Genomic DNA, 13,153 nt, shown 5'->3' with positions numbered 1-13,153 from the left:
ATATAAAGGAGGCAGCCCATATGTCAAAGAAACACTTCTAAAGCTTAAATCATATATTAAACCCCACACACTAATACTGGGAGACTTCAACACTCCCCTCTCACTGGACAGGTCAATGAGTCAAAAAATGAACAGAGAAATAAGAGAACTAACAAATGTTATTACTCAAATGGACTTAAGAGACATCTATAAAATATTCCATCCAAACAGAAAAGAATATACCTTCTTCTCAGCACCTCATGGAACCTTCTCAAAAACTGACCACATACCCGGTAACAAAACAAACCTCAACAAATACAAAAACATTGGAATAACTCAATGTACCTTATCAGATCACCATGGTTTAAAACTAGAAGTCAACAGCAATACTAATTCCAGAAAACCCACAAACAAATGAATCATCGATGGGTCAAGGAAGAAATAAAGGGAGAAATTAAAGACTTCCCAAAATTCAATGAAAATGATCACACAACATATGCACATGTATGGGACACAATAAAAGCAGTGTTAAGAGGCAAGTTCATAGCATGAAAAAAGCTGGGAAAATCCCACACTAGCAAATTAACAGAACATTTGAAAACTATAGAACAAAAATAAACAAACTCACCTAAGAGAACTAGATGGCAGAAAATAAATCAAATTGAGAGCTGAAATCAACAAAATATGAACAAAGAAAACAATACAATAAATCAATGAGACAAAGAGTTGGTGCTCCAAGAAAATCAACAAAATAGACAAACATTTATCCAACCTAACCAAACGGCGGAAAGAGAATATCCAAATTAATAAAATCAGAAATAAAAAGTGGAACATAACAACAGACATGGAGGAAATACAGAGGATCATTAGGTCATATTTTAAAAGCCTGTACTCCACAAAATTGGAAAGGAAATGGACAACTTTCTGGATAAACATCACTTACAAAAATTAAATCAAGACCAGATAAGCAAATTAAACAGACCTATAAATGCTGAAGAAATAGAAACAGTCATTAAAGTCTCCCAACCAAAAAAAAGCCCAGGACCAGATGGTTTCAGCTCAGAATTCCATAAGACTTTCAAAGAAGAACTAATACCAATACTCCTCAAATTATTCCACACAATAGAAACAGAGAGAACATTGACAAACTCTTTTTATTAGGCTACAATTACCCTGATACCCAAACCACAGAAAGACATTACTAAGAAAGAGAATTACAGACCAATCTCACTCATGAACATTGGTGCAAAAATACTAAATAAAATACTGGCAAATCGAATCCAAGAACACATCAGAACCATCATCCACCATGATCAAGTCGACTTCATCCCACAGATGCAGGAATGGTTCAACATATGAAAATCTGTCAATGTAAGCCACCATATAAACAAGCTGAAAAAATAAAAACCACATGATCATCTCATTAGATGCCCAAAAAGCTTTTGACAAAATACAACATCCCTTCATGATAAAGGTCTTGGAGAGAGCAGGGATACAAGGAACATACCTAAACATAATAAAGGCAATATACAGCAAGCTAACGGCAAACATCAAACTAAATGGAGAGAAACTCCCAGCATTTCCACGGAATACAGGAACAAGAGAAGGTGGTCCACTCTCTCCATATCTATTTAATGTAGTTCTTGAGGTCCTAGCCACAGCAATAAGACACCAAAAGGACATCAAGGGTATACAAATTGGAAAAGAAGTCAAATTCTCATTGTTTGCTGATGATATGAGAGTTTACATAAGTGATCCCAAAAATTCTACCAAGAAATTTCTACAACTCATAAACACTTTCAGTAATGTAGCAGGATACAAGATTAACTCAAAAAAATCAGTAGTCCTCCTGTTCACAGATGATAAAAGGGCTGGGGAAGAAATCAGAGAATCAACACCCTTCACAATAGCTACAAATAGCATAAAATATCTTAGAGTAACTCTAACCAAACAAGTGGAAGACTTCTTTGGCAAGAACTTTAAATCTTTGAAGAAAAAAAAATTGAGGAAGAAACCAGAAAGTGGAAAGGTATCCCATGCTCTTGGGTGGGCAGAATTAATACAGTTAAAAATGGCAGTCTTACCAAAAAGCAATCTACAGATTCAACACAATGCCCAGCAAAATCCCAGCAAAATTCTTCAAAGACCTCGAAAGAATGGTACTCAACTTCATATGGAAAAGCAAAAAACCCAAGATAGCCAAAACAATCCTGTACAATAAAAGAATTTCTGGAGGCATCACAATCCCTGACTTCCAACTTTACTACAGAGCTACAGTACTGAAAATAGCCTGGGGTTGGCATAAGAACAGACAGGAGGACCAATGGAACTGAATAGAAGACCTGGATATCAATCCACACATCTTCGAACACTTGATTTTTGACAAAGAAGCAAAAAATATCAAATTAAAAAAATAAAGCATATTTAACAAGTGGTACTGGCATAACTGGATATCAACATGTAGAAGAATAAAAATAGAACCATATCTATCACCATGCACAAAATGGATCAAAGACATCAACATAAAGCCAGCCACACTGAACGTTATAGAAGAGAAAGTGGAAAGTACACTTGAACACACTGGCACAGGGAACCACTTCCTAAATATAACCCCAGCAGCACAGACACTGAGAGAAACAATTAATAAATGGGACTTCCTGAAACTGAAAAGCTTCTGTAAAGCAAAGGACACAGTCAACAAGACAAAACGACAGCCTACAAAATGGGAAAGATCTTCACCAACACCACATCAGACAGAGGTCTGATCTCCAAAATATACAAAGAACTCAAGAAATTGGACATCAAAAGATCACATAATCCAATAAAAAAAATGGAGTACAGACCTAAACAGAGAACTCGCAACAGAGGAATCTAAAATGGCTGAAAGACACTTAAGGAAATGTTCAACATCCTTAGTCATCAGAGAAATGCAAATCAAAACAACTCTGAGATTCCATATTACACCTGTAAGAATATCCAAGATCAAAAACACTAATGACAACTTATGCTGGAGAGGTTGTGGGAAAAAAAGAACACTTCTGCATTGCTAGTGGGAATGCAAGCTGGTTACAACCCTTTTGGATGTCAGTGTGGTGATTTCTCAGAAAATTAGGAAACAACCTTCCTCAAGACCCAGTAATACCACTTTTGGGTATATAGCCAAAGGATGCTCAATTGTAACACAAGGACATGTGTTCAACTATGTTCATAGCAGCTTTGTTTGTCATAGCCAGAACCTTGAATCAATCTAAATGCCCCTTGATTAAAAAATGTATAAGGAAAATGTGGTGCATTTACACAATGGAGTACTACACAGCAGAAAAAATAAAAACATCTTGAATTTTACAGGAAAATGGATGGAGCTCGAAAACATTATTTTGAGTGAGGTAACCCAGACACAGAAAGACAATAATCACATGTACTCACTCATAAATGGTTTTTAAACATAAAGCAAAGAAAGCCATCCTACAATCCACAATCCCAGAGAACTTAGACAACAATGCGGACACTAAGAGAGACTTACATAGATCTAATCTACATGGGAAGTAGAAAATAGAAAAAGACAAGATCTCCTGAGTGATTGGGAACAAGGGGACCTTGGGGGAGGGTAGAAGGGGGGAGGGGAGAGACACGGAGGGGAACAGAGAAAAATATAGAGCTCAATAAAATCAATAAAAAAATGTATCAAATAAGAGTTGCTTGGGAGGAGGGGGGTGAACTGCAGCACCAGCACTTGGTTCCATTATCCAGACCTGGGTTACCAAATCAATGCTCTTCTGAGGTGGGGGTTCAACATCCATCCAGGGACACAAATCCAATCACTGAATATGTATTCTCTCTCTCTCTCTCTCTCTCTCTCTCTCTCTCTCTCTCTCTCTCTCTCTCTCTCTGTGTGTGTGTGTGTGTGTGTGTCTCTCTCTCACACACACACACACATACAGAAACACACACACACAAAATGATGACTCTGTGACAGTCTGAGCTCCATAGAAAGACCATTTCTCAGAACAAAAGAGAATGAACTCTGTCCTTTTCCTCCGTCATCAAGGAGCCCAGCCATAGTGGATTTCAAAAGCAATGACTTCTAGCCTCTCCTGTTCACTGGCCTGCATGTCAACTGTGTCACCAGGACTTGGCATCCCTTGCTGTCTCTCATACTCCCTTCCTCTGTTCCTCTTGGGTCTCAGCAGGCAGGGTCTGCCTCTAGGGAGTAGGCTCTACCGGGGAGGATCAGTGGGCAGATGTCACACCCACAGCACATCTTCCCTTGTAGTTCATGTGACCAAATACAAGGTCAAAAAAGTAAAACACTTGGCAGAAGCCACAACAGATATGAAGACATTGTTACACAGGGCAGTGAAGCAGAGAGGCCTATGTGTCAGTTTACTGTAAAAACTAACAGCAGCAGTGCCAGAGAAATGACAGACCTGGATTGCATTGTTTATACTGTGCTAAAGTTTTTTAACAAGAACTCGTGCAGTAGGAGTGGCCTCAACCTGATGTAGCTGAGAATGGCATGAACTCTTGATCCTTCAGAGTTTGCTTCTGAGTCCTGGGACTCAGCTATGGATCATCACACATCCTTATTAAGGCAAACACCAAAGTGTCATGGACACCACTGCAATCCCAGTATCAAGTGACTAAGGGAAGAGAATCATGAGTGTAAGGGCAGCCTGTAATGCATAGCAAATCCAACTGAGAGGGGAAGGAGGAGAAAGTAACGTTTTGAAAGGATAATTATAACAGTGGGCTGGAATGCAAGTCATGGGTAGAGTGCTCAGCACACTCAGGCCCTTGGTTTTGAGCAAAGCCAGGGTTTCAGTTAGGCTTCTGGGCTCAGCTGCTCTTACAGTGTCAGATCTCACTGCGGTCAGATGTGGGCTGGAGAGGGGGCTCCGTGGTTAGGGCACTTGTTGCTCTTGCAGAACACCTGAGTTCATCTCCTAGACACAGGTGGTGGCTCACAACAGCCTGTAACTCCAGGTCAAGTTGTTTCTGAACACCGGGCACACATGTAGTGCACACACATACATCCAGGCAGAATACTTGAACAAGTAAAATAAATAGGTCCCCAAAACATTTTATTAAAAATAAATGTACAATAAAAATATTAGCTGAGGAATTAGATACAGAAGTTATTCCATGTGCAGAATTATTTTAAGAAAGGAGAAGAAGTTCAAATATGAGTGATGGGTTTGCAAATGTTTAATGATGCATATCTTTTGCTTCTCCTCCAAACAATCCAAGATTCATCTATTCTGTACATCGACAGGGGTCACCTGGACATCATCATCATCCTCAGGACACACAGTTTTTGAAGAAATTTCAGTCTCACTTCTCAAACATTAAAGCAGACGTGGTGACCATGTTGGTCAGGAAGAAGAGCGCCATGAGAAGACACAGGGCTGGACAACACAGCTCGGGACATTACAGCACCGTTTGCTCTTTCTCTTAATGAGGTCTTCATTTTCTACAGAAGCTCATTCAGTGAACACTCTCAGGAGCTGTGAGAGGGCAGATGAAGCTCAGAAGCAGAGTGTGTGCTGAGGGGACACGGCCCTAGAGCTGTCCTCAGCATGAAAGCAAACAAAAGCTCAGGCCATACTCTTTGGTCCCTTGGCCTTGCCGGTGCTGTTTCTCCTCTTCTCCCTAAAGCTGATTGTTGCCTTTGCTTAAGGACAAGGAGGAAGGAATGTGTGGACCAGGGCATCTCATCAGCTGAAGAAAGTCTTATGGAGAGGATAAATAACCCAGAGAATAATCAAGATTAGAGAACACAAAAGAAGAGGCTTTGTGGGAAAGAAGCGCTTGCTTTACAAGAGATTAGGAAGAGACCTGGCAGTGGGTCTGAGCAGAGGGAGCATTAAATGCAGGTGTCCTTACCACATGTCACACATGAGCTCATGAACACTACAATGTTACATACAGCCATTCAGAATTCCCCTAAAGGATCCTGACGGTGTCCAGCTCATCTCTGGGTTCCTGAAGCCCTGTCTCCTCTGAAACGCTTTTCCTGCAGGTAGCAGTCACATTCACAGAGGAGCTTTTGTGGACCAACCTCCAGGAAGACCATAATGGGGACACATAGGACACTGCTCATTGGAGACAACTCAGATGTTTCCTTCATCTCCCTGTCACCCCACCCTCCAGAGCCCCCTCACCTGTTCTGTATGGAGATTTTACACTACAGTAGATTCCTAGGTGATCACAGTGTTCAAATGCGTGTGTTACCACATCTTCCTACAGACCCTTAAACAAGGACTTCTCTTAGGGGAAGGAGGGATGGCTTAGGGGAGAAAGGCACTTGCCACAGTCTTGTCTGTGAGTTGGATTCCTGGGTCACACACAATTGAAACAAGATAATTTACTCCTAAAGTTATCCAATAACCTCCAATTTACATACCATTTGTAATCCCACTGCAGGGGCCTGAAAACTGGTTGATTCCAGGGGCACACAGGCCAGCCAATCCAGACTAATTCATGAGCCTAAGGTCCCATGAGTGACATTGTCACACACAAAAAAAAAAAATGTGTATGATTCCTGACAAATGACACACAAGACTGACCTCTGTCATCTGCTCACACAGTCACAGACTACACAGAACACTTGAAAATGAACTCGACAGATGGACAGATAAAATGTAACAAGTTGATTGCACATAAAACAATTTTAAAGTTAGTATGAATGGCTGCAGAATAGAATACAGGGTAGAGCTCTTACCTCGCGTGTGAAGACTCCTGGGTTCCATCCCTAGAACCCAAGAAACAATCAAGACAAAAAAAGGTGGAGTCCCATTATTTGGTAACTCCATTATGGCAGCTGGTGAATGAGAGTCCCCTAAAATGAAATAAACAATTGGTTTTTAAATGAGCTTTACACAGTCCAGTTTCAAATTGTGCTCAACTCTGAAACATGATAGGGAATAAGAATCAGTACAAATCTTCTCATTAAACAGAAAAGGTCCTTCTGTGGACCACTCTGTAGAGAGCCCCTTTCAGGTCACTGTTCCGCAGGCTGTAGATGAACGGGTTCAGCATGGGGGTCACCACTGTGTACAGCACGGTGGCTGCCGTGTCCTTCTCAGATGAATGTGCAGATGCAGGGTTGAAATACACGGCGATGATGGTGCCATAGAAGAGACAGACCACAGCCAGGTGGGAGCCACACGTGGAGAAGGCTTTCCATCTTCCCCTTGGGGATGAGACTCTCAGGACAGCAGATGTGATGTGGATGTAGGAGATCAGGATGCAGACAAAAGGGGTGACCATGACAACAGCTCCCTCTGTGAGGATCATCAGCTCATTGAGGTGTGTGTCAGAGCAGGACAGTTTCAGGAGGGGAGTAATGTCACAGAAAAAGTGTGGGATGGAATTGTCCCCACAGAATGAGAGCTGAGCAATGAGCAGGGTGTGTAACAGAACATTCAGATTGGCAGTGACCCACGATCCTGCCACCATCAGGACACAGACTTTTTGGGTCATCTTTGTTGTGTAGTGTAAAGGGTGGCAGATGGCCACAAAACGGTCATAGGCCATCACAGCCAGCAGGAAATTGTCCATATCCACAAACATGAAAAGAAAATACATCTGTGTAAGACACCCAGAGAAGGAAATGGCCTGAGTTCTAAGTATGTGGTTGGCCAGCACCTTGGGGACAGTGGTGGAGGAGAAGCAGACATCCACGAAGGACAGGTTGCTGAGGAAGAAGTACATGGGGGTGTGCAGGCGGGAGTCTGTGCCGATGGCCAGGATGATGAGCAGGTTCCCCAGGACAGTGGCCAGGTACATGGTGAGGAAGAGCAGGAAGAGGAGCCGCTGCTGCTGGGGATCCCTGGAGAGTCCCAGGAGGAGGAACTCAGAGACACTCGACTGGTTGCTGCCTCTCATTTGACTATGAACAGACAAAGATGAGTAAATCCTCAAACTTGGGAATCCTGGTGATGACTGGACAACTGGAATTATAGAGAAAGAGGACAGAGGTTTTGGCAAAAGCACGAACATTGTGTTCCCTCCCATAGCTTTACCTCTTCATCGGCACAGTGCGCAGGCTGTGAATGGATTGTGTGTGGCGTCTCAGGAAAGATGATGAACTGTGTCTGACAGTGAGTTTCTGCTCAGTTATGTGTGATGCTTGAACTTTCTACCATTGTTTTCCTTTTGGATCTTTGAGACAGGGTCTCCCTGTGTTGACAAGAGTGGCCTTGAACTTAGAATCCTCATGACCCTGCTTCCTGAGTTTATGGGTGACATGACCACAATGCCTGTCCAGCTAATGTTTTTTTTAAATGTAACTTTTAGAATGTTTTTATTTTGTGTGCATTGGTGTTTTGCCTGCATGAATGTCTGTGTGAGGGTATATGATACCCAGGAACTGAAATTAAAGACAGTTAAGAGCTACCATATGGGTGCTGGGTGTATGAGAAAACAGCCAAGCCGGGCGGTGATGGCGCACGCCTTTAATCCCAGCACTTGGGAGGCAGAGGCAGGTGGATCTCTGGGAGTTCGAGGCCAGCCTGGTCTACAAGAGCTAGTTCCAGGACAGGCTCCAAAACCACAGAGAAACCCTGTCTTAAAAAAAAAAAAAAAAAAAAAAAGAATTCTAGCAGAGTTAGGAGGGAGGGTGTAGTAGTAGATGCCTTGAATCTTGGTGTTCAGAAGGTGGAAGCAGGAGGATCAAGAGTTTAAGGTCTTGAGCTATACGGCCAATCTGAGGATAGCTTTAACTGTGTGCAACCTTGTTTAAATGTCAGTCAATAGATTAATGGACTAAAACTTTGTGTGTGTGTGTGTGTGTGTGTGTGTGTGTGTGTGTGTGTGATGGTGTTTTATTTAAAAATATGAAAATTAGTAGATCGTTTGAAGGAGAATGATGGAAATTATATTAACACACGAAGTGAAATACGCCAGACTTGGGAAAACAGAAACACTCCAGTTCTGTTTGGCTTTTTGCTTGCTTATTGTATTTGGTTTCTGGAAGGGTATGTTGTTTTGTTTTGTTCTGTTCTGTTTTTTGGGACAGGGTAACTCTGTGTAGCTCTGGCTGTCCTGGAACCTACTCTGAAGACCAGGCTAGCCTCAAATCAAGGAGATCTTCTTGCCTCTGCTTCCCAAATGCGTCCTACCACTTGGATACGTTTCCTTTCAAATGGGAGATCTATGGTAAAAAGAAACATGCTCAGGCATGGTGGGACACATCTATAATCCCACTCCTCCACAGGAAGAGGCTGGAGATCTCTGTGAGCTTAGGGCCAGCTTTATGCATAGAAAGTATCTCCATAGAGAGTCTCAGCAGCTCGAGGGATGGTTCAGCGTTAAAGATCAGGCTCACAACCAAAAATGTAAGAGAGTCTCAGGACAGCCAAGATATAGAGAGACTGTATTTGTTTTTCAATTTTAATTAAATAGTATCATTTTTAGTAATTAATGCATAATAAAAATAAAAACATTAAAGTAGAAGGGGAAATTACTTCCAGAGACCAGGAAGCCAGAGGGGAAGCCAAAGATAGCAAAGGATAAGATTTGCGTGGGATCAAAGTATATTTTGCATGTGTAAAGCTGCCATTATGAAACTAACATTTTGTACAATCAATCTATATTGACAAAAAGATATAAAACCACCAAAGCACTCATACACACCCAGATGATTGCCCTAGATGCTAACAGGCCACAAGCATTTAACACCCAGTATTATAGACATCATCGCCATGATTAACAATGTGGCTTTGGAGGAAACATAGGTTCTCCATCCTCTCCAATTTGAATAAATCACATATTCCTGTTTGCTCTGGGGACCAAATTTGGCCTCATCCAAAGCCACCCCCCAGACTGATAATCACAGTGTGTTGCTCTCTAGACTCAAACAGAGCTCACCTCTGAGCTCTAGACCACGACTTCTTGGCTAGGGGCCCTGAGCTGAACTTGTGGAACTAAGGATGAGTCAGAGGGATGGACAGACACTTGGCCAACCTGGACTCCCCACAGCCAGGACGCCAGAACCTGACAAGACAGGCGCTGGTTGTAACAGGTGATCATAAAGAACGGTCTGTAAGCTCAGAACTGCTTATGTGGCTCCACTTAAGAAGAAGGGGGGTCCCTAGAAGGTTTCACCTCCAATATGCAGCATAAAGTCCGACTGACCTGACTCTGGGAGCAGATGGCAGTCGGCGATGTCACCAGAAGTGCTGGGCTTGCTTCACACTCTTCACTTGGCCAGAAGATGTCGTTCTTAGGGAGGAGAAATGTCATGGTGTTGTTGGACTGTATGCAGGATGCTCTGGAGCCTGGGCTCAGCCGTCAGGAGCAGAAGGACATCTGGGGATCCACAGGGCAAGCTCTTCAGAGGAACTTCCATGGTCAAGAGGGCCATGGTCCCTGAGAGCCTCATTAGAGACAAGCAGACAGCAATTTGCCCTTTCTCCTTCTGGGCTTGTTAGGAATAATCTTAAGACGAGCCTCTCTGCCAACACAAATAATTCTAGTCAGACCAAACGAATGTCCATGTTTACTGCAGTGTTCCCGATGGCCAGGAAAGCATTGTGGGATAGAGACAGAGACAGAGAGGGGGCACATGCCAAACCTGAAAACTACGTGTTCTTTTTCTCAGTGGCAGCCTAAATAGCCTGTAGAAGAGGTTCTGACCCTCCCTTGGGAGGGCTCAGTGCTTGGCGGGCTTTTCCAGAATTGGTGTAAAGACAAAGGCAACTCCCAGGCCAGGAGCTGGGGTGATGCATCCAATCATCCCCTTGGATATAGGGGTTCAGAGGGCTGGGGTCTTACTTTCAATCAAACATCCAAGACTCCTTGGATATAGGGGCATCCGCTCAAGTCTGGCTACTTCCTGCGGGCATGGGCAACATGGGGTGGGGAACTGGGAGTTGGGCTCACAGTCAGTAACAGGTGTGGCTGGAGGGGCATCCGGTTTACTGTCATTCTGGAGTCCTCAGGCACCTGCTTTTTGAGGGAGATGAGAAGGCAGGAGGCTAGGAGGAAAATAATTATTATTGGTCCTATAAATAGGGCAGCTATGGGAAGATATTAACTGTCAGAAGTGCCCGGATGTACAATGAGGCTTGGGTATATCAGATACAACCAGATTTTAGTAGTAGGTGTCCTTGATCCCAGAGAGTCAGTAGCAATGGTGAAGCCCTGGAGCTGGTGCAGGTGTTGGCATTGTCTGCAGAGAGCTTTGTCTTGGCCCAGAGAGCAGGAGTGACCTATAAAATATGCTTGAAACTGGCTGGCATTAAAATAAGCTCTGAAGACTGTTAGTTTTTTATCAGACCTGATTTTTGATACAGCAGCAGAAATTTTTCAGGAAGAGAACTGGAACAGATTTATATCTTGGTGTCAGAGCAAAAGGCTACTGCTTTCAAATGCCTCTAGGCAGACAATTAAAGCGAGTTGGGACCTCTGGATTTTTAAGATACGACTATAACCTGTTGACATTGAACTATGAAGCCTGTGAAAGAGGCATCCCTGTCTGTATTCTAGCAGGAAACTTAACCAATAAAGTAATGAGCTACCAGTACCTTAAGTCATCAAATGTCATTAGACAGATCTGGGAGGGATAAATGAGCAGAAATGAGACAGCTTTTTAGCTACGCAGGCAATTCCAAATTTGTCCTAGTCCTTGGAGAACATCAGCCTAGAAGCAGTGCTTGCTGTTATAGCTATGAGTACAAGAGGCCCAAAGATTTCCCTGTGTGAGGAAGATTTAGTCTACCTGTCTCAGCAGGATGAGAAGATCGATTCCCCTGAAGGCATCCAGGAAGCTGAAGACATGAAAGGCTGCCTTTTGCTGTGTGGGTGGCTTTGCCAAACCCAAAGGCAAGCCTGGAGGTGAAATTTCCTTTGCAACCACGTATCTTCTTGGAGGAGCTAAAGGGTGCTGCAGGAGCTGGTGTGTCTCTGTGTTAGAGGCTCTTTTCTTAAATGCCATATCCTCAGATCTATAAAGGCACTTGAGAATTGGGTACCATTAGCTGTTATTTAAACTGAGCATATAAGATAAATTTAGACATATATTTTATCCAATTAGTTACAGTTAGTGTTAATAATGTAAGAAGATAAAAAGAAATATTTCAATAAGTCAAAGAATAGTAGCACACATGGGTACTCTTACCCAAGATGGAAGAGAGGTCAAAATAGAGCTTACCTAACCAGTTCTAGCAGGCTGTTTTCTGACATCCGCAAATGCTGTATAGCTTGCTTGTGCACACACACCACACACACACAAACACAATGTGCCGGTTTGCGTGACAATTATTCCTATTGGCCCATGTTTGAATATGTAGATCCTAGTTGGTGAACTGTTTTGGGAAAGATTAGGAGGTGTGGTCTTTGAAGGAAGTGTGTCACACTAGGTTCAGTCCCTCTGCCTCCAATTTATGGATCAAATGTAAGCTCTCAGCTGTGGCTCCAGCGCCATGCCTCCCATCTGCTGCCAGGCTACCCACCATGATGGTCATGGACTGGCCCTCGGACATCGTAAACAACCTCCCAATTAAATGCTTTCTTTTATAAGTTGTCTTAGTCATGGTGTCTCCACATGGCAATAGAAGAGAAACTAAGACACACACAATGTAATTTTTAAGTTCAACCCAGCACCTGGGAGGCAGAGGCAGGCAGATTTCTGTGAGCTCCAGACCAGATTGTTCTACATAGCGAATTCAGGTCAGCCAGAAATACATAGCGAGACCCTGTCTCCAAAAGAATACAAAGAAAATAAAACAGAAAGTTAATAATCTTGAATTTCTCCTAGATCTGTCAGCACTACAGGCATAGCGCAGCTACTCGGCTGTGCCTGTAACATCAGGGCAAAGAGCAAGTGGCTATTTCTACGCTCAGTGTTCAGAAGCCAGTGAGCACTAAGAATGGTTTATAGCCTGACATTTTGCAGAGCCGTGGTGAGGTGGTGCTGGGGTGTAGCTTTGCTGTTGGCCAGGCCTCAAGGGCTCCCCCCAGAAGGTTGCATGGTCAGCATTTTAGCAAGATAGAACTCTAGAGTTGGGATTTGAAACTGGTTTTGGGGGTAGGGCATTCAGGGGTCAGGAAATACAAGAAACTATCCATCCTTGCTCATTTTTCAGATCCAGAAGCCAGGAAGAAGAAAGCCTACCTCTTGGTCATGCAGCTGAGCAGGATGGGTACAGATATGAGAATAGGCCTCAGTGTG

General features: G+C 43.1%; 1 protein-coding gene and 1 non-coding gene across 2 annotated transcripts; one reads left to right on the top strand and one right to left on the bottom strand.

The window, feature by feature from the left end:
• Positions 1-6,706: 6,706 nt before the first annotated feature.
• Positions 6,707-10,504, bottom strand: Or1f1 (olfactory receptor family 1 subfamily F member 1). Its single transcript, XM_050125380.1, has 2 exons — positions 10,117-10,504; positions 6,707-7,931 (listed from the first exon to the last, which is right to left on the bottom strand). The coding sequence occupies exon 2, from the start codon at positions 7,864-7,866 to the stop codon at positions 6,928-6,930; it is 939 nt and encodes a 312-aa protein (XP_049981337.1). The 5' UTR covers positions 7,867-7,931; positions 10,117-10,504; the 3' UTR covers positions 6,707-6,927.
• A 2,225-nt stretch (positions 10,505-12,729) lies between these two features.
• LOC126498721 (small nucleolar RNA SNORA43) lies at positions 12,730-12,872 on the top strand. Its single transcript, XR_007590882.1, has one exon. It is a non-coding gene; the product is annotated as a small nucleolar RNA SNORA43 (small nucleolar RNA).
• The last annotated feature ends 281 nt before the right edge of the window (positions 12,873-13,153 follow it).

Source organism: Alexandromys fortis, unplaced genomic scaffold, assembly GCF_014885135.2.
Source record: "Alexandromys fortis isolate MF-2015 unplaced genomic scaffold, M_Fortis_MF-2015_v1.1 scaffold_29, whole genome shotgun sequence".
Lineage (NCBI taxonomy): Eukaryota > Metazoa > Chordata > Mammalia > Rodentia > Cricetidae > Alexandromys > Alexandromys fortis.
Note: the sequence above shows the minus strand (reverse complement) of the source record. Positions and strands in the feature narration are given on the sequence as shown.